The following is a 22,919-nucleotide window of genomic DNA, read 5'->3' as shown; positions in this document are numbered from 1 at the left end:
TCGCGAAGAGCTACGTCTGGACAGTATTGCTACATGGATGTGAAACGTGGACTCTGAAGACCAGGATGTACCAAAGAATACTGTCAGTACTTGCAGAATACCTGCTGCTTCCGGTTCGTGCTGGATAGGTATGAACAGACCTTTAAAGGTCAATGAATTCAACCCATAAAACCCTCAACATGAGGCCACCGCCCCTCAGTCTGAAAGACTCTTTTGCATGATGTGTTTTAATTATTTTATTTTATTTTATTACAATCAATCAATGTACACTCGTCATTACAGATCGCTCCAATGCGACGAGTGTACAAGAACGGTCAGAATACAAATATACATAGAATACGTAGAATACGTAGAATACAATAATTAATTGAGTACAGAAATAATAATCATAGAGACATCTATGGATTATTTTTTAGATTTTTGTGCACAATTTTATACACATAATAAACACGAAATTATAGATTTCAGATTTCTGTGCATAATTTCTACAAATTATACACATAGATTTTTGTGACAACAGGAAATGATCTATTACCAATTTTCAGGAACCGTTTCAACAATGATCAGATAAAATTGGCAAACTCTGATAGAGAAACGATCGATTTGGAGTCACAAAACCCCCAAATCTATCCAGCAGTTTATTGGCGAATCGAACCAGTGATCGTAGTGGTGCTAAATATATACACTACCATTAAGCCAAACTGCTGGCTAATTAGTACTTTTATTTATTGTAAGGTAGTAAGTATATTATCTTAGCCTATTGTTCTATAGGAGTAGGATTTATAGACCAATTATATGTATACAGTAAATATATATAATTACATATACAGTAAAGTAAAAATCTGTTGAACCTACTTGCGGCTAAATGTAAGCCAAAGTTTAATATTTTATACATATGTACATATTTAAATCAAATCAAGGCTGGATATTTTATTTAACCGTTTGTATAAGTATAATAGATGCGAAGTTGAAAGACCAAATAGCATTGTGTTTTTTAATGCAATGCAGTGCCTTGGAAAGTTTGCGTTGCCGCCATTTTGAGCTATCGCAAGTCCGGCTGTCAAAGTGGCGCTGCGACAGCTTTGGCCGTAAATAAATAACGCGGACGAGCATTGCAGCGCACGCGTGCTCATACTCAACATATATGTGAGCTTCTAACCCCCTTCCCCTTCACCACGGTGTTGACCTTTCGCGGCAAATTGATTTAAAATTCGCGGCGTGTGCGGGGGAGCAAACACTGAGGGGCTGAAAAATGCTTTCAGCCGCACACAAGTAAAACGAAAAATTAAACATTCATGGTGGCGGCGTTACGGCCGTCTCTACCAAACATTGTCCCCTCCCTCCTCTTCTTTACCACCCTCTCTTCTTTAACCCCCCCCCCCCCTCTCTTTCGTCTCACTACTTGAAGATCGCGTGTCCCGAGAATTGAGGGATGATGGCCCTCTTCACCTGAGGATAAAACCAAGTGCATCATCTCATCGTTCAGGGTAGTCTGAATTATTTTAATGTATGGTGTGAATCGAAAACTGTATTTTATTTATTAGAATGGGATTGTTTTATAAATATGATTGTTTCAAATGTAGATTTTGGCTTACAAATATAAAATCAAAAAATATGAGGGATTCCATATTAATAATCTTTCAGCATTTGAATTTTTAAATCAGACGATTAGTAGTGAACAAGCATTGTGTGTATACTCAATTCAAGTAGTTCATGGATTTAGTCAATTGTGTTCTCTCCGATGTTTTTTTATTTATTTGTTTGGTGCAAAAATTCGAATGTTTATTTATTTATTACAATTAAGCTATAGTGACATTACAGATATACTCCAGGGCGTCACTATAGCTAAGCATATGTCTGTACATGCACATGGAAAAACATTTGAAAATATACAAAAATAAAATTAAACATCAAAATACAATAATATACAAACAAAAATAAAGCAATATGCAAAATATTGTAACATGTATGTTGAGATATTTATTTATTTATTTATTGAAAAATCAACAGGCCTCAGATGTAGAAATTCATTAAAACAAAGAATAAATATAACAAAATAACATCTGAGCCCAATTATAGATTTTTACAAAATACAATAGCATAAATAAATATAGAATAAATGCATCACATTTTCAAAAAGCTCCATACGTATTTACAAATAAAGTGTTTTTATTTTTTTATTATTTTTATTTTTATTTTACAAATATACCAGGAAGGCTTAACAGGTAAACCCCAAATGCGCCTTCCTGGTACACATAATTATTACATAGATACATGTAAATCTAAACAATATCTGACATCTATGGTCAGTATACATATATTACAAACATCGTATTAATACGATAAATAACGATGAATAGCTTTCATGTAACAATTCGAATTTTATATTCGATAAACAACCACAGAGACATCTATGGTGAACAATATGGCGAAACCTAAGATATAACAATAACTAAAGGTTCGCAACAGAAAATTGGGGAGGAAACGCCAATTTTACAGGAATCGTTTCAATGAAAATCAGAAAAATTGGCAAATTCTGATAAGAAACGATCGACCTAGACAAATCAAGGTCTGGCCAACAGCGAGACTTAGCGGTGAATCGAACTCGTAACATGAAGTACGAAATAATTTAACATTCACCACTAGACCACGCTGCTGGTTATTGTTTTATCAAAAGATCGCAGGATAATAATAAAAATCAACGGGGCGTTTATTATGCACGCACGTACGCATTTCCGAAAATAAGCACGGTTTTCGTCATCATTCAATTAAATACGGCCGTTTAACTGGCGGAGAGGAGGGGGGGGGGGTTTAGAAGTATTTTTTCGTAACACCTAGGGTCCCTAGCAAAGTAAATCTACCACTGCCGTCACAATTTCACAAATATTTTTGGTACAAGTAAATACAAATGTATGTGTATGGATTTTTTTGTAGAATTCTGCTTTTTTTTAATTGCATTCGATTTAAATAAACAATGCGTTTTAGGTTATATATCAACTATTATTGTATCAATTTTTACAAATTTCTTTTTCGCGAATCATTTACATAATTGCAGTTTGATGTCGCATTTATTATATAATAAAACGTGCAAATACTTAAATTAAAATTTGAATAAAAAAATAACAATTGAATAAATAAATTAAATTGTCATAATTTAATCCGGTTTCAATACAGCGTGAAAAGCGAGCAGACTAATTTGACTTTTATTAAAAAAAAATATATATAAATCAATTTCTATAATAATAACGAAATAGGACAAATATTTTCCCAGGCAGTATATCAACGCTATAAATCAATGTGTTAGTGGCATCATTCAAGCATTAATTGAATTAAGCCAAGCGCACTGTTTAGATTCAAATAAACCGACACACACGATAGACTACATTCTATTGGACACTTCACACACAGTTTAACATTTGACATGTAACTCGAAGCTTCATCGCAGCAAATTTAATCTCCAATAGACGTTTAATTTCTGCAGCAGATTTGTTTGCCGATATGGATGAAGTTGAGCATGCCGTCATAACAGTCGCCATCGCAATTTCCGCATCCGCTGTCAAAGTCGCTGTCCAAGGCAGTCTCGCGAAGATATTGACAGCTAGCGAAAACAAACTTCCCATTCGATGGACCTCGTCATGTTATTATGTATCATACAGTATATATAAAAGTACTTATGTGGAAGATTTATACATATAATATACCCCTAGAAGTGAAATATAAAAAGTGAGTAAACTCATTCAAGATCAAACAAGATTGAAACAAGTTCAGAATATATTTTATTTTATTGTTACAAATCAATACACACTCGTCATAACAGATTTGCTCCAATGCGACGGGTGTACGTTAACGAAATACAGAATACATAAACAATCAGAAATCAGAAATACAGTAATACATATACAATCAGAATATATAGCATATAACAATTAATCAGAAATAATAATCATAGAGACATCTATGGATTAGTTTTGTAGATTTTTTTTTGTGTAAAATTTTTATACATATAATAAATACGAAATTATAGAAATGTCTATAGAGATATCTATAGATTTCAGATTACTGTGTATAATTATTACAAATTATACACAGGCAGATTTTGTGACAACAGGTATAGATCTAATACCAACTTTCAGGAACCGTTTCAGCAATGTTCAGATAAAATTGGCAAACTCTGATAGAGAAACGATCGATTTGGAGTCACAAAACCCCCAAATCTAACCAGCAGATGGTGAGGACTCGAACCTTTGACCTCAGTGGTGCTAAATATATACGCTATCACTAAGCCAAACTGCTGGCTTAATGTATGTGCATATGTATTCGTATAATATGGAATCTAAATTAGGGCGAAATCACACAGGAAGGAACGCGGTACATGGTTTTTTTTAGATACTTTTAAACATGCGAAAAAATGTAGCATGCCTGGCACTCATTCAAGGGACGCCCAGCTCACAACGTCCCAAAATCACCCCCTGGAGTGTTTTCGGAACGTTTTTATCCTTGTTTGGCAGTTATCAATAACGGTGTATCCCTTATTTGAAGAAAAGTAGGAGAACCCCCACAGCGGGGAGCCAAGCACACGACGTGCCGTTCTTCCTTGTGTTATTTCGCCCTTAAGAGGGCTGTACATCCGAAACCTTAATTTTGTTGCCGTTCCTTTCTTCAATATATGTATATATTGAGTGAATGCGACAATATTTATCAATATATATATTGAGTGAATGCGACAGTTGCGCTTCGACCAGATAATACGTATTTTAAATCGACAAAATTGAGGTTTCATATTCTCCAATTTTCTCCCCCGAAACTGGACCAATTTTATAAAAAAAATCATCATCGGTATGAGAAAGATATTTTCTGTGCAACTATGCGCGTATTTTTTTTTAAATCGACCGTTAAATAAGCACGCTGGACTCTTTTCGTGGGTGTAAAAAAGAGACGATTTTATAGATGTTTGGCGGCTCCTAGCTCCTATTAAAAATAACTAATCAAAAAAATAAAACGATAGATGCATCCCAATGGTGGATATCCATAGCATATTGAAAAATAATTTTTCTGTAGTGCCATAATTGAGGAAGGGAGAAGTGTAATACGTTTGTATGGACAAGGCGCTGGTGTGCAGCCCTCTTAAGCTTCTTTGAAATGGGTTAAAATATTATTTGAAAATAAATTTGAGTCAGATGTAGGACGGTTAAATTTTTCGATTACTCTAAAATCCTATTCACATGTGAGACAAATTTCATCTGGATATGTTCATATACTTACTTTATTCCGGGGTTGGGTGATCGAGGACGAACCTTTTAACCAAATCAGCCAGATAAGGGGGCACAAATAACTTTGCATACATTTATTTTACGATGCGGGGGGCAACCTCCATTGTGACGTGATTGCACGACTTGTATCCTTTTATTCTCCGGCGGCCAGGATATGAATATGGTCGACCATAAAACCATATGGAAAACGACATCACCTTCTCGAAACCCCCCCCCTCCCTTCACTCCACCCACAGTGTTCTCATCGAAACCCTTTATTTCTACGAGCCAAAATAATACAATGAGAATTATTTACAAATCACTCCGCAATAGTAGGTATAATAAACTTGTTTAGTTTAGGGATTGATGTTATTTTGGGCATGGAAGGAGGTTTGCAATGTCGTATCGTATCTATGTAGTGGTTGTATTAGCAGAGACATTTAAGTAATTGACAAGTGGAGTGATTGCCGCGTATGACAATGCAAAGTGCTCGCCTTGCATTGTTTATGTTGTATTAATTCGAAAGGCGGGTAAAGGGTTAATGTTTCGATGAGGCGTCGAAATTTAAATTGAAAAATAAATTAATCAATTAAAAGTGAAAAATGTATTCAATGTAGAAATTTATTTCGGTTGTATGTTACATACACAATGCAAGCAAACCGTGATAAATTTTTTATTTCATATTGTAATATATGTATATTTTTTGGTTTATTTTATTTTTATTTTTATAACTAGCTGAACCCGGCATGCGTTGCAATTCCGGAATAAGGCATGCAATATCCGTTCCCGTTCCTGTTCCCATTCTCGTTTCAAGTGATGGTTGGAGCTCTACTAAACATCTCTTCAACGCTGTGTCGTCATAAAACAACTGGTAACATGGTTACCAACGAACACATTTCCTTGACTACACAAAATTACCAATCTTCCCGGATATGCATACAACAAAAGTTCCATTGTAATCGGTTGAGTGGTTTAGAAGCCTATACGAGACAGACAGACATTCAATTTTATATATGTTACACCGAATCCGTGAAATTGTCTATTACACGCATTCGGCTAGAGAATTACCGAATGTATGAAAAATGCAAGCATGTTGCCCAGTTCACGGATTTGGTAAATTTTTTGGCGAATGCGTGTATTCGGCAAGAATTTGTCTGCTCAAAGCATGGAGTCGGCAAATAGACAGCAGCGCTCCGGTGTTGTTTTTTAGAACTGGACAGCGTGGACAAGTGTCAAAGTGACAGCTGAATGAGGATGTTTAATTTACATATTATTATGTATAATATGACTACATACATATGTTTCAATCATCTCATATGACTTATGCATAAATTAATGCCATTTTTATACATTTTGATCAATATTTTAACAGTGAAACATATGTACGTAGTCACATTATACATAATAATATGTAAATTAAACTAAATTAAACATCCTTATTCAGCTGTCACTTTGATACTTGGTTATAATATAACACGCTGTCCAGTTCACGCATTCGGCAAATAATTTACGGAATCCGTGAACTGGGCAACGTGCTTGCATTCTTCACGCATTCGGCAATTCTCTTGCCGAATGCTTGTAATAGACAATTTCATGGATTCGGTGTAACATATATATATAGATAGATAATTTAGCGTTCAAATGCATTTCAAAGTCAAAATCAGAATTTATATGTATTTTAAAATAATATAAAAAAAATTCAAAATACTAATGTATGAAATTCATCATACTTGAACGTGGGAACACGAGAGAGAGTATCCGCTGTCGAAATGCATTCGGGGGTGAACAATGGAGACCCCTGAATTGGCCTAACGGGACTCAGTTAGTGGCCGCTGGAATTCTCAGAACCCGGGCGAATGCGTGAGACTCACTTAAAACTGTACGGGCCTAGACAATGGGTACATAAATGGATCGGGGAAGCTGTAGTGAGCAACTTGTCTTTTATAAGATTATTCTGAAGCAAGCGCTGGTTACGTGTGGACCTCCTGAATCATTCAATAAATACTGTGAAGCGACTTTGGCCTTTCATTTGGATTCTGAACCCACCCACCGCCTGCGCGACAATATTTTTTCGACGAGCCGGAATGTTAAATTACCGAAAACGCAAATATCGGAAGGCAAAGATCGAAAATCGAAAGATCTTAAGTCGAAAGATCAAAAGATAAAGGGTGCATGGTAAACGGTACATACTCACGTACATACTAACTTAATTTGTGCGAGCAGGATACAACAGGAATAGGAGGAACAGCCTTTTTCTCCCGTATTAATGTGCGCGCGTTTTCGGTAATTTAACATTCCGGCTCGTCACGTAGACCCAATATAAAGAGATATTGCTAATTTGTCTGGCATTATTCAAGGGAGTAAGAGTTTTGCATAAACGATCTAAATTAGAGGGCCATTTGATAGCGTGTACATATAACAATTTTGACGATTCTAAATATTGAAAGCATAAATGTACACGCTGGCAAGCTTAGTCTGTGCCACTTCGATCTTTCCAAAACTCACCCCTTGGAGTGTTTTCGGTGATATTTTTTAGTTTAATTTTATTGACATAGGTTTGACAGTGATCACGGTGATTCCCATATTTGAAGAAATATAAGAGAAACTTGTCGAAATAAGATCATACGAATTAATAATGGCCTGAAGAAACGACTTTCCCAGCTGGACACCATGAGCGCGTGCATGCTGTACGATTCAGTGTGTTTTTGCAATGAAATTTTTATTGATACATTATTTCTTAGTCAATTTTCGTACAATTATGATACGTACTAAATATACATATGTATTTTACACGAAAAAAACCTATTAGGTATATATGTAAAATAAATTTAGATTTGTTCGTTTGAAGTCTGAAAACCTCGTATACATCATACAGATCAAATCAAATAATACACGTATAAGATCTTTGAGAGTCAATAACGTTTGATTACGCAAATTTTTATTACCCAACCCCCCTCGAACATTCTCCCGGTACGATTTTATTATTATGATACCTAGATTGATCATCAATTTTGATTTTACGCGTCGTCGAGCATCTCTTCGAATATATTTTTTCGGCGAAATTTTACTCACTTCACTTTCCACCTGTCCTTAATGGGAAAAATCATATCATATCTAATGCGAAATCAACGCAAAACGTATAAATATAACATTAACGTATCGAAATATCGTTTGCTTATATGTATATATGTGCATTATTTTGTTTTTATTTTCCGTTTTGATGAAATTATTATATGTATAATGGGTACAAAACGTAGTGTTTGTTACATGTTCGTCGAACATCAGGTATTGTACAATACTTCAAAAGGAAAACTAATAAGTGGAATGGTCGAGCGTTCCATTCAAGCGAACGAGCGGTTCTTTATTGTGCTGCGGATTAAAACTTTTTGGAACAATGCGTGTCGCGTGCCGCCCCTGATTTCCAGGGGCGTACTCGCGTCTACCTCTTTTTCAGCCGCACAGTCCCGCGTTTCGGCATTGTTCTCTTGTATGATGGTTATTTTTTTCCCTCTCTATTTTTTGTGATAACAAAAAATCCACCTGTCCATCGCGTGATTGGGAGAAGTTTTCGATTCGATTATATCGCAATTTACGAATGAATCGGTATGGATTTCGTTCGATCGGCGCTCTCATGAATGCGCAATAATTCGATGAAGTTTCGATAATGAAACGGCGAATTGTCAGAAAATAATTTATTTATAAATTCATGTATACAATAATAGTCATTATTATAAACTCACATCCGTCCTATCTTCGAATATACATTTATTCATTCAAACAAAATTAATATAATTTCTTAACAGCGAACAATTCCACTTTTTTTTTTTCATCATTTTAAATATTTTTACTGCCTGCAAAAGCTTTGTTTTTATTTTTTTAAATTCAGCATACACACCAGTAGTAAAAAAGTCACGTAATTAATCATTACAAAAAAAAAATACAAATCAAATATCAAAACGATAATTTTTTTAAACGAAAGAGCACATTAAAAGCATAAGTTGATTTTTTTTGTGTATTTTATTTTCATTAAATTATTTTCATAACAATAAATCGTATTTACAAAAGATACAAGTGTCGCATTTGATTTTATAATATTTTAAAATAGTAAAAATCAATAATAAAATTTAATTATAATTTTTGCATGCGACAATTGTCAACTTTTTTTCATTTTATTTACACACATTCAATAGTAATTATTTATTATTATTATTATTTATATAAATTGGTAACGAGCTCTTTGGAAAAAAACTTCACAATCAATGCCTCCTCACTCTCAACAGTCTATAAATATTTATAAATTTATTTACAAATTGCATTTATTTAATAATTACATGTAAAACCATTTGATTATGCAGAAATATTGTTTATGATAAAAAATAAATAGGATTGAATTAACAAAAAAAAAAAATTGCACTTAAATTCCATAACAACATGTATATATAAAATATATATAAAATATTCAATACAATTAACAATTTTTTGCAGTTTATGTATATTTTAATAATACATACGCGAGAAGGATATATGGCTTTTTGGGATACACCTGATTTTTTACATACATAGAATAAATATACCCAATATTTGACACGTTTAGATTATTAAAAAAAAATCATGTATATTACAATAAATATCGCACGTTGTACCAGGCCTGTGCACAGATTCGCGAGAGCGATCGATCGATTGACTAGAATTCGCAACGCATTTAAAATTCGAACGGGCAATATAATATGTAATAATTAAAATAATAAATAAATAATAGGCGTTGCGAACGTCTGGCGAACGAACTGCACAGGCTGGCGAACGCTACGATATGGTGGTTTGGAAAATCAGGACTGTAGTTGAGATATCATGATAAATGCGATTGTTTGCTAATAGTAATTGTGGGTTTAACACTGTTGATGTTGTTTTGTCGGATTTGACAGTTAATGCAATGCACAAGATCAATATACATCAAGCCAACTCGCCGAGGAAGAGCTCGTCGCTCTCCTCGGCCCTGGACAGACACTGCCTGACTCCTTCCAGGATGATCTTCACCCTCCTGTCCAGGGCTGTCAGGTGCGGTTCCCATAGAACTGGGTTTATAGGATCGCTAAACATCGTTTCTCTCATGGCCTGCGATAGTTTTTTATTCCCATTGTGGTACCTGATAATAACAAAAAAATATTGTTAAATATAAAAATATAATTAAAAAGCAAATTTTTAAAAGTTTTGAATGTGTTTGTGAATTCAATGACATATTAGCCAGCTCTCAGTGGAAAGCGTGTAATGCTTTCAACTGCGGGGTCATGGGTTCATACCCTGGCCCGGTGTTGCTGGCCAGGCCTTGGATATATGTATATATTTATATGACTCCAGGTCAATCGTTTCCTATCATAGTTTGCCGAATGATCTAATTTAATTGATAAAATTATTCTACCAAAATTGCAACCTATCCTATGTATGTCTCGCAAATTCAAGTTTCTAGCATCTTGATTTTGTTGATTATTTTGGTTACCTGACAACTCGTTCACATATTTTCCGTAAACCGAGGATGCGCTCCAGGCATTACGTATACGGCCATCTCTTTCTCACCCCGTCTGTTCACCAAGATCTCGTTTACTATGCCATTACGTATGCAGCCATCTCTTTCACAGACCGTCTGTTCACCGATAACAGACGGTCTGTGAAAGAGATGGCTGCATACGTAATGGCATAGTAAACGAGATCTTGGTGAACAGACGGGGTGAGAAAGAGATGGCCGTATACGTAATGCCTGGAGCGCATCCTCGGTTTACGGAAAATCTGTGAACGAGTTGTCGTGTCACCGATTATTTTATAAATATGCTACCCATTCTGTAAAATTTATGTATGTATTTCTCGATTAGTATTATCGAATTTGTCCATAGATGTCTCAATGATACTGTATAAATATAATTGTTTATCGATATTTGTAAGTGGCCAGGTAAGTTTGGTAGTACCTGTCAGGCGTTTCTGTATATATGTATGTATATGTTACAGTGAAAGCATATTTCACGTGAAAATATAATTGTTTATCGATGTTCGTAATTGGCCAGGAGCGTTTGGTTTTACCTGTCAGGCCTTTCTGTATATATGTATGTGTTACAGTGAAAGCATATTTGAAGTGAAAATATATTTTCACAATTCAAGCAGTGAGAATGTATCAAAAAATGAATTTACAACGTTAAACTCTATAAATTTAACCCTACCAACTCAATCTTAAGCGAATAAGGCCAACCCTTATTAAACCTAGCCTATCCTAACCTATCCTAACCATTAAATTTTAACCGTATTAATGTGCGCGCGCAGAATACGGGAGAAAAAGCCTGTTCCTCTTGTTCCTGTTGTACCTTGCTCGCGCAAATTAAGTGAGTATGTACCGTTTACCATGCACCCTTTTTTTGATCTTTCGACTTAAGATCTTTCGATTTTCGATCTTTGCCTTGCGATATTTGTGTTTTCTGTAATTTAACATTCTGGCTCGTCACGTAGACCCATTTTTTTCGTATGCGAGAATTATTGAGCTATTGACGCGACGTGATACGATGCGACTCGATAAGAACACTGTATTAGTTTTAAGCAAATGGTGCGCAACATGTATCTGCGTACTTTTTTAAGTAAGATATTTCAATAATACTATGTTTATAGTATTATTGAAATATTTTATATTTTATTTCACGTCGCGTCATGTCTGTACATACGTAGTCACATACAGGGCCGTCAAAATCAAAACCAAGTCTGGGGATTTTGGATATTTTTTTGTGAAGGGGGTAGGGAGACTAATTTAAAAATTTCTAGTAAAAAAAAGAATCAAAAAATAGCCTTGTAAAAAAAAGATTTTTAAAAACAAACCTCTTTTTTAGTTTTGTATATAATATTAAGATATATAAATTATTATTTTGAATAAAAATACCAACAATCTTATTTTACTACCGCCATCTATGTATAAAACTAAAGACTACATGGAGTCACCCAGATTTCAAATTTGCAAACTTAAAACGCGTCTTAAACGATATTTTATCTCTATCGTAATGACGGAGGATCCATTTACTTATATTGATGACCAAAATGAGCAATATGGCAAAGTATGAAAACGATCGGATAAGAGGCAAATTTTTTCCTAAATTATAATCGTAAGTGAAACGTAAAGAAGGTTTGTAAAAAGCATGCGCAAAAATTTTTTTTGAAAACTTTTAATGTTAATATATATTATTTAAATGATAAAATCAACCGTATCTTAAAGTTGGGCCACAAACAAATTAAAAAAAAAGTAGATTCTTTATTTTCGGTTGATTGTTTATCATTTTTTTCTCTAGATATATCCTTATAATATAAAATATAAAATAAAATTGGGAATTGGTCCCCTTCCCCCCTTCGTCAGCTTTGATCGTGTACATGGCTTTATTCAATTACAATTGGTTGTGTCGCATCGCACTGCGTCATGCTGTATAAAGCCTCCAATAAAATAGACTACATCATTTGATTTATTGACATTAGCTGCTATCAGACCGTTAGTTATGAGGATGATCATTTGCCTTTACATTAAAAAAAAATCAAGTTACTTTCCCAAATTGTATGGAGTGTTGATTGAATTTTTATCATATTTATGAATATATCTAATACATATTTTGATTGGGTAACCATAAAAACACTTTGATCCACCCTATCGCATCCCACACTTGGACAAAATGAAGGGAGCAAAAGCAAAGTGGGGTAATGTCCGGAAAAATCTGGAAAAATCCCTCGAGGCTATTTGCGCTCGGACAACGCGGGAAAATTTAAAATTCATCACTCCTTTATTCCCGTGTCGATGTGTTTGTTTTGGTCTCGTGCGAACTCAGCTCGTTCATAAGCAGCTGAGACCACACAAAAAACACACATAATGCAAATTCATTTTTATAATAATATTTTATGTATGTATGTATATATGCATGTATATAAAAAACATAATACTGAAAGCTCGGGTATGCTTCCAGTGTATGCTGAAAAATCCAAATAATCTCACTTGAGGAGGGTGTTTAGAGTAGTTTGCCGGATTAAGCAGCACTGCAGTAGCGGTGCCAGAATTGAGATTTCGTCGTGGAACGCTTTTCCGAACCCTCTGCCCTGGTCCAGGTGAAGGGGGAACGTCTCGTTGCCGAATATTCTGAAATTGAACGATGTTCGCCGTTTAATTTTGAAAGTTTCGTGGTGGTAGCACCGCCGGAAGTGTCCACAACTGGTACCTGAAAGTTTCGTAGTGATGTCTGTCCATGTTGCCCATGAGGAAGTCGTAAATGCACATGTCTATCAGATCGAGCAATCTTCTACCCTCGTCGTACGGTGGAACTTCTTTTATCTGGAAAATGGACGTACTTTACTTTACGAAATGGCGGTCTCTTTTGTCTGCTTTGTATTACATATGAAGTATGTTGTTTTGAATGCACAAGTTTTATTTATTTGTATGTAGTTTACCAATGTGCAGTAATCGTCTTGGGTTTCCCACTGAGCCTTCTTCCGTTTGTGGTATGATCTTCTCCATGGGTGTCTCCAGATCTGAAACGAAAGATTTAACGGTTAAGATCATTTATTGTATTTATAGATATTTAAAACTTAATATACTTGTGTATATTTTGAACTTTTTTGAAGATTTTTCTATTCTAGTATTGAAATTCAACAGATAGATTTTTGAAAATAATTGTGTTATATTTAATACTAGTGGTTTTACCTGGCTTCGCTCGGTATAAACCGCTTGAACATGGCTAATTTAATATTAAATTTATTTGAAACGAAAAAAAAATCAGAAACGAATTGTTTTTTTGTATATAAGGGAATTGGAACTGAAATTGGAACCCGGAATCAGAACTGAAATCTGAATTGGAACTGAAACAGGAATCCAGATCCGGAACTGAAACAGGAATTCGGATCCGGAATTGAAATCGATATCGTTGTCATGGAAATTTTTTTCGATAACGTCACTAATTCTACGAATCAAAACTTACATACATACATTCATATGTATGTACTACATACATACAAAGTCTCTTTCGAAATTATATATTAGATATGAATGCATGTATATGGTTCGAGTTTTTGTAATTTTGCCAGAGAATATCAAATACACACAATCCGAACAAAATTATAATAAAACAAATGTATTTATTTAATATAGCTTAGTGATTGCGTTAGTGCTAACCACTGTGAGATCCTGGAGTACCTTGATTGAAAATAATTTAGTCAGAGCTTCAGACTTGGATATTTGTGACTCCAAGTTGATAATATCCTATCAGATTTTGCCAATTTATCTGATTTCATTGTTGAAACGCCTCCTCATCAAATCGGCACATACTACTCACTATTATCAACACTATTCGAATGAGGTAACAAAAATATCTTTAAATACACATTTACATACATACATAAACGTACAAGTTAAATACGCTGCCACAACAAATCACTCACGGACCTTTCACTCAACGACATTACGCGCACGACATTTCACTCACGCGACAACTCGCTCACGGACGTTACACTCACAAATAAATCACTCATGCAACAAATCAGTCGCGCGACAACTCGCTCACGGGACAAATCACTCACGCGACATTACGAATTATTAAAATAATGTAAAAAAACGTTATTTTTTTATTCCATTTTTTAAATGCTTTGGTGAAACCATAAATTAAATTTAAAGGCATTACATTTAATACATAAAAATTACATTTACATTTAATACAAAATTACATTTAATACAAAATTACATTTAATACATAAAAAACGGTCATAAAATTTTCCGATTTGAATGTTCAACGTACATATGTATGTATGTATGTATTGCATGCATTCAGTATGCAAATGTAAATGTAAATGTATAATTACCCTTCTATCGGCCAAGTCACTGCTGGGCAAATAGGCGGCCATGCTGCCCTCGAGCTTGTCAGGGCTGCCACAAATGGCGTGACCCGTGTCGCAATAGTACGAACACCTGCCGTGGAAGCAGATATTGTTGGCTGGCGACACGAAGAATGTCCTCAGGATATCTCCGATGGCCACGTTGTAAATCTCCGTAGTCACGTTCAGGATGCGACCGACCACGGGCATGGCTCGTCGGAAGCCGAGCAACCTGCAATCGGTATTATCAAACTGCAATATATGTATTGTTATATATGTTTGGTGTTTTCCTTTTAGTATGGTTGGGGTGTACGTTGCGTGTACGTATATGTTAACATATATCTGCACTAGAATAATTGTATTTGAATGTACGTACACGCAGCGTACAATATAATCGTGTGCGCTTGTATTGTTTTGGTCTCTTTATAATGAACTGTCATTTGATTGTAAAATAGGTGTGTGCTCTATGCTCGAAGTATGCTATGCTCTTAATCAGGCTTTCACAAATTACATTCCGCGTAAACTGTTTAAGCGTTCCGATAAGAAATATCAACTACAAAGTTTATCATTCAAATCTCAAATTTAGATATATTTGAAAAAAATTTTGCCTGCGGCGTCTGATTTTATTATTATGTAGACATTTTATTTTGTAAGGCCAGTCATGCAATCATAGCATCATTAATAATAATAACCTTAATCATAATTTATTTATTTATTGAAAAAATCAACAGGCAACAGATGTAGAAATGCATAAAAATAAATTATAATATAATTATATAATTAAATTATAGATTTTTACGAATTACATAATATAGTACATATAGACAAATAAATGATAAAGAAAGAAAATACCGAATAGATCAACGTCATTCAGCTCCTCGTTAGGCTTACGATAAACACGCTGTAGATAGGAATATTTTAGGGAATTGGTTTTGAAAGGATTAAGTGAAAAGAGTGCCTAGAATACCTAACTGGGATTCTGAAATAAACCTTACTCAGTAAATCGGGACAATCAAGGAAACTATATAGGAGCTTAAAAAAGAATGTAGAATTAGTGAGTCGTCGCCTGACAGAAAGATTGTTAAAGGATACGATGTTTAAAATATCGGGAACAGTAGTATAGGCGTAGGTAAGTAAACGGTAGCGTAAAGACTTGGAATTTTTCAATACAATTAATATGGGGATAAATAAAAACCAGATAATTGAAGCAAATTCAAGGTGAGAACTTACAAGGGAAAAATAAAGTAATTTAAGTACATAAGGATCATTAAAGGGTTTTGTTGAGCGGAGTAGGAATCCATGAAATGTGTATGCTTTATCAGTAATGAAGGAAATATGCTCAAAGAAATCGAGTTTACACCAAGAAATATTAATAGAAGATCTTAATAGAAGATGATGTATAATAATAACAACCTGTTATATCTTGATACATTTGGAATAAGGATTATATTTTATTTCTGATATTATTATTGTAGCTTGGACGTGTAGAGGGGTTTTCGAAATTGGAGTGAAAGACGCAGCGAGTGTAGTAGCGTTAGTTAATTGTTGTTCCGTCGACGAACCAGCTCCAAACGAATCACGGAACAAAACCTATGTCTATTTATGTTTTATATAATGTTTTTAAAGCACCGTTCCATTTAAACTAGCCCCTCCCCCCTCTTCTTTAACTAAAAAATATTGAAAATAATTCCTGTTTTAATTTAAACTAATGTGTGAAAATATTTTGTTTTCTAGAATTTTTTTATTGCGAAATAACCAGATGTTCCGTCAAAATTTGTTCGTAGTTTGGAAAACTCTGCTTTAAAAGCAATCAGTAAAATAAAGAGTTCCTATTAAAATTTTTAATAATTTGATAGAAACTGAACCGGTTCAAATATGAACTAATATAAATCAGAATTAAAGAAATCAAAAACCAATCTTTAAATTAGTGTTTTTATCTCACAAAGGCGTATGTTACTCAATATATTGGGCGATTTTCCTTAATATTCTACTCAATATAGTGGTTTCATTTATGGGAGACCTTTTTTTGCATGGGAAAAAATACGCCCCTTTTCAATGACGAAACGTGATATCAACACACTACATTTTTGCCAAATTTAAAATATGAACTATGTTTAATTATAAAAACGTTATTACTAAGAGATGCTTAGTTAATACATCATAAAATTGCATTTTTATGAGCGTAATGGAAGTGGAACCGAACCGGTTTAGATTCACGACTCGCATCCCGTAAGTTAATAGATACGTGCAATTTCCACGATTTTCCAAGTTTCAAAAGCTTATCTCGTGGCCGGGAGAAAGCTTCCGCTTTTCCACTACTTATTGCCTACACTTAGTTTTCTCGGTAGTTGTATGAATAACGAATGTGTTCGGCTTACAGACGCAGCCATTATTACTGTACATCGGTTGTTATTTCACAAAACCAAAAAAAAAACTAAACAAAAAATAGTCCGGTGCAAACAACCGGTTCGAGTGTTAGTCATATTTAACATTTTGCACACATTGAAATGCGAGCGGCATTAAAAATTAACGACGAAACGTACCTACACATGATTAAGGGTCGGATCGAGTGAATCTTTCATTATTATGAAAGCGGTTAAGTGATTAACGCGTCCGTGACGTGTATGTACGTCACGTATGTATGTACGTACGTCAAATGCCAAATCGTTCCCCCTCAACCGGTTAAGAGGCACATACTAAATGATCCATTCCATGAATTATGTATCGGAAGTGGTTTTTCGTCGATTTTTTCAGCTGATATAAAGATGGCACTATTTTTAAGACGCTGAATATTAATAAATAACAAATCAAAGTTTTTATTGAAACTGTTTGGGACCATTGATATTGAAAAATCTTTTACATATTTATCATGTATACTAGTAATCATGTGCACGCATTATTGAATTCGATAAAAAGTGAGCATTGACGGTGTAACGTCTGTACGCACAATTATCAGTATGACGAAATAAGCATTTTATATATGAGTGGTGTCAAACCAAAACGTTTTAAGTGCCGGTAAATTAAAAAAAAATTGAAATGACGCCTCCTATGGGTAAGAAATTGAAGTTGTAAGTCAAAGCGTTGTAAGTGCCTTCTTAGATTCACTTAGTCACTTGATGGTTACCAAACCATAAGGTTGTAAGTGCCACATAGGCTCAAATGTGCTTTATTCGTGATTTGCGGCGTATATGCCGGTCTTTTCTAGCACCTTAAAAAATTGAATTCCTCCGAGGGGTAGAAATTTGAAGTAGTAAGTTATAACGTTGTAAGTATTAGTTGCACTGTCAGTATCTTAAAAATATATACACATAGCAGTATATTTAGCCAACAACATGGCTCGGTGGTTGCGATAATGCTGAGCACCGAGAGGTGTCTGGGTTTAATCCCGTTAGTGGACCTCGATTGAAAATAATTTTTTCTGCGTATACTCTATAGTGCTGCTGTTCAGACTCGTATATTTGTAACCAGAGTTTGCCAATTTATATGATTTCATTGTTGAATCATGGTCAAAAACCATCCTATCCACTATGTCACCATTATTTGAATATGATTTCAGAAATTTATACCATAGATGTCGCCCATGGGCAAAAATAGTAATGAGACATCTGGATGAATATTGCTAAATAGATGAATAATATCAAAAAGCTGATGATATCGTCAGCCACCATGATCAGGGTAGCATGTGAGTTGAGAGAGACGACCCTATAGAAGTTGTCAATTTATTATTATGAAAGTGGTACATACAACGTAGTATGGCCCTGAATGATGAAACAAATGATGGCACTTAAAACGTTTTGTTCCATTTATTTTTCTAATATCTAAGATTTATTGATGTCCCATTGAATGATTATAATTAGACACCGGATAGTCACAGTGCTATCAATTGTTCCATTGTTGTAAATCCTTTGTAAAAAAGGTTCGGCAAACCTTTAACAATGCATTTACAACCTTTGAACAATACGCGGCACCTTTTGGGTCCGGTGAATAATTATAATAATACCTTGCAGAATAATTAACGTTATGCTTTGGCACCGTTCATACATTGATTGAGTTACATCGAAGATTATCGAAAGTTTCGTGAAAAATACGTAATTAGAAAGCAATAGGGAAACTCTTCCTCTTCACGAAAAAATGACTACACATTTTACATGATATAACATATGGATATATGTATGTATGTATATATTCAAAGTTATAAAGTTAGAAAGAATATTCATTAAGAAAATCGAATATTTTTCCGAATTTCACTGGAATTTTGAACATCACATGTATTAGTTATGTAAGTAAATGTTTTATATACTAGGGATCATGTATGTATGTATGTATAGGTACATATGTACATATGTATATTAAACAAAACGATAAAACGGTTTCGTACCTGTCCAAGTGAAAAGCGGCGATTTCAGCATTGTGCCTTTCGTAGTCCGAAAAGTAGAAATGATTTGGCAGCGTTTCTTGTTCTCTTGGAAATCTGAAAAAAAAAATATAAGTTTATTATAGAAATTAATTATAATAATTTATTTCAACAAGGAGCTTGAGATTCCGTTCCGGAATTGAATGTTGGCGACTTTTAAGTCGAAATAAAAAGCTTTCGTCGCACAATTGTTTCTAATTTAAAGGCGAAACTTAAGATTGGATCTCCGCGGGGAATTGTGACGTACAATGAAGGGGGCGAGAGGGGGTGGAGTGGCACTGGCTAGGGTTTCGAGGGGTGGGCTGTGCGATTTGAACAAAAATTAATTGTGCTTAAGTTAATGGAATAAAAAAATCATATTATTATTGCAGACTGAGTGCAGGAGGGTGGGAGGCAATAGGTGGACTGGAAAGGGGGGGAGGGATGGGTGTTGCCATGACGACAAATGGGATTTCCCCAACCTCTCCCCCGGGAGCTCCGAATAATATTTTTCGATTAAAAGTAACCGCCGCGTTAAGTTCGAGAGTGTTTGCACCGGTTCGGTACGTAGCCGACTTTCGAATGTTGTTTTTGTGCCGGAAAATAAAAATTTCGGAAATTATTCTAGAACCATTGAAATAAGAGAAAGGGGAGGGTCTGAAAATTTGTATTTTTTTTGGAAAAATTTTTAAAAAGTTTTACAGAAAGGTGATGCAAAATTTATATACATAAATGTAATAAGCATATATTATGTATGAGCACATTTCGATATTGATTTCATATTAGGGGCGTACAGATGATGCGATAATCTCCCCGATTTGTCGGCCGTAAAGATCGCTACCTATGATATTCGTATCGTAGCTAGAGATTTCAAAGCACGCGTGTTTGATTAGGCAAAATATTTCAGATATTTTTTCTACGTATAATTTTTATATCATACTCATGCACAATATACATAAAATAATTGTAGTCAAGAATATATGTACCTAATTGATAAATATTGTAATGTAGAAATTCCGAATTTGTAGGGAATACCATTTGTGAGAAATAACGTTTATGGGGAATGGCGGGGCTGTTCGGACTACTGCGTGTCTAAAAAGTCGGCTACTTGCCTTTAAAAGGAGGGACACATGTTGGACTGGACTGGAGTGAGCGTCAGTTCTGTGTAAACCTCATGAATAAATGCTGTGAACTGACTTTGGTCTATCATTCGGATCCCTGAATCCACCCCTACGCAACAATATGTTGAAAATATATAAATAAATTTCAACAAAGGTTTCAACCCTAGTAGAGTTAAATCGTTACTAAGTGTTTTACTACCTAATTTTGTATGGATAAGTATACAGATTTCAAAAAATAAGTACTACAATCATACTCGAAAGCACGTATAGACATGTTCGGCCGTGGGTGGCTGGGTGAGTGTACGGGGATGGAATGAGGGGACAGTTTGGGGGGAGGATTGAAGGGATTGCGATCAGTTTGCAAACTGACCGCAAGTGCTATGCTTGCTGAAACCACTAGCGACAATATCCTTGGGTGCGGTTCATGTAACAATTATTTTCCATGATAAGCTGTTAAAATATCAACGGGTACAACACCAGTCTATCTACCTATATAATGACTAGAGGTAGGATAGCCAAGGGGCCGCTCATTGTTCCATTGTTGTAAATCCTTTGTAAAAAAGGTTCGGCAAACCTTTAACAATGCATTTACAACATATGAACGATACGCGGCACGCTCTGGGTCCGGGCTTTAATAATGACGCACACTTATGATCAAGGATCGGGATTGGGATGATGCTTTTGGCACAAAAAATGGTTCACTATTGTCAATTGATATTTGAAGAGCACCAAGCCAACGCCTAAGTCTACTTATGATCAATTGGGCTATTTCCAAATTTGGTGGAGCATTTCCGTAAATAATACAGCACAGAAAGTAAAATCCTATTTTAAACTCTAAGTTTCATAAACAAAATCAAAAACATCTTTTCCATACATTGCAACTACGAATAATAAAAAAAAACGGACAGTACAACCATCCTTACAACCAACCGAACAGGAATTCAACACATATGCTATTCAGTACGCGACTTCGGTAAGAAATACGACGCTTTTAAATGGATTTGCTTAAATAGTGCAAAAGGCAACCGGAAGCAAAGGAAAGAGGAGGGGGGGGGGAAGCATTCAGGGGGTGGTGCATCCAACACCCACTTTGTATTCCCCAACTAGTGTCGGCGCGAAACAAAGCACCAGTGTTGACGCTCATCATTATACACTCTCAGTTAACGAGTGCGCGCACCCCGAGGCACACTTTTTCTATATTCAACTATACCTATACAACGAGGTGGGATGTGAGGAGGAGGGGGTGGCGGTGGTGGTATGTCTGGAAGTTTCGTGCCTGATTTGGGTCGGTCCTATTGTTTTTCCCCTTATTTAAATTGCTTCGAGACTGGGCGCCCGGTCTAGGTTACATATTTTAGCCGCATGGTGGCAGCGCTGGGATGAGGTGGGATGCGCTGCCGTCTATCGTTACGTGACCGCAATGATAACTCGTTATCCGGACACAATGCTCTCTCGGGTCAAATACACCCCGGATGCTTGTGTCGTCGTGGAAAGATTTAACGATTTAATTAATACGGATTGTTACGTTCGATATATGTATTAAACTTGCGCCGTAGGCGAAGGTCAAATTTGTGATTCTGTTCTATGAATAGAATGAATTATTCATCTGGTGATCTTACAGCAGATTGAGCTATGAATATTTGTTATCGTATTATTATTTATTGACTAGAGGCCTTGGTGTACGCATTTGTGCACGTGATAAAAAGTGAACTTTTGGCATCCATGAATTGAAAAGGTCAATCAGCCCTAACTAATTATCGTACTCAATTTTTGCTGCTGTCTCTTCTTATTTCATCTCTGCAGAGACGCCAATGCGAGCGAAATGCCCAATATGGGGACATTGAAAAGAATTACAAAAACAAAAGAACAAATAAAATACATTATTATTATAAATATAAAACAATTATAAAATAAAACAATATTATTATTCTATTTTATTTTTTCTTTCGTTTTTGTAATTCTCTTCCATATAATATGTACAATTATCGTATATAATAATTGTCTATTGCGTCGAGTGCGTGTGAATTTTTCTTTTTGTCTTTTTTGAAATGTATTTTTTTGTCCTTGGAATCGTATATCGTGGAAAGAGACGCGGCATATCACTTCGGTCACATGATCAATCGAATATTTATATGTATTGTGAATATTTCCACAGTGAACAAAGAAAATCTGGTTTGATTGATACGTTACGGTGACATGTACTGCTGTATAGTATGAATAGATTTTTTCGGCCACTGTTGTTATTTTCTGTTACGTCTACGTTACGTTAGACATGAATGTGTCCATACA

At 35.0% G+C, this 22,919-nt stretch overlaps 1 protein-coding gene across 2 annotated transcripts in view; it reads right to left on the bottom strand.

The window, feature by feature from the left end:
• Positions 1–8,927: 8,927 nt before the first annotated feature.
• The window catches only part of LOC143913074 (extracellular serine/threonine protein CG31145), a 149,425-nt gene continuing 135,433 nt past the window's right edge, over positions 8,928–22,919 (bottom strand). For both annotated transcript variants that reach the window (XM_077432618.1, XM_077432619.1), the window contains 6 exons: positions 19,495–19,587; positions 15,105–15,348; positions 13,701–13,781; positions 13,472–13,584; positions 13,252–13,392; positions 8,928–10,392 (listed from right to left, as the gene is read on the bottom strand). In XM_077432618.1, the coding sequence (XP_077288744.1) occupies positions 10,200–10,392; positions 13,252–13,392; positions 13,472–13,584; positions 13,701–13,781; positions 15,105–15,348; positions 19,495–19,587 (865 nt within the window). In that variant the 3' untranslated portion in view covers positions 8,928–10,199. The remainder of the gene's footprint in view (positions 10,393–13,251; positions 13,393–13,471; positions 13,585–13,700; positions 13,782–15,104; positions 15,349–19,494; positions 19,588–22,919) is intronic.

The sequence above is a fragment of the Arctopsyche grandis genome, chromosome 6 (assembly GCF_051622035.1).
Source record: "Arctopsyche grandis isolate Sample6627 chromosome 6, ASM5162203v2, whole genome shotgun sequence".
Lineage (NCBI taxonomy): Eukaryota > Metazoa > Arthropoda > Insecta > Trichoptera > Hydropsychidae > Arctopsyche > Arctopsyche grandis.
This window is presented reverse-complemented; position numbering and strand designations above follow the sequence as displayed.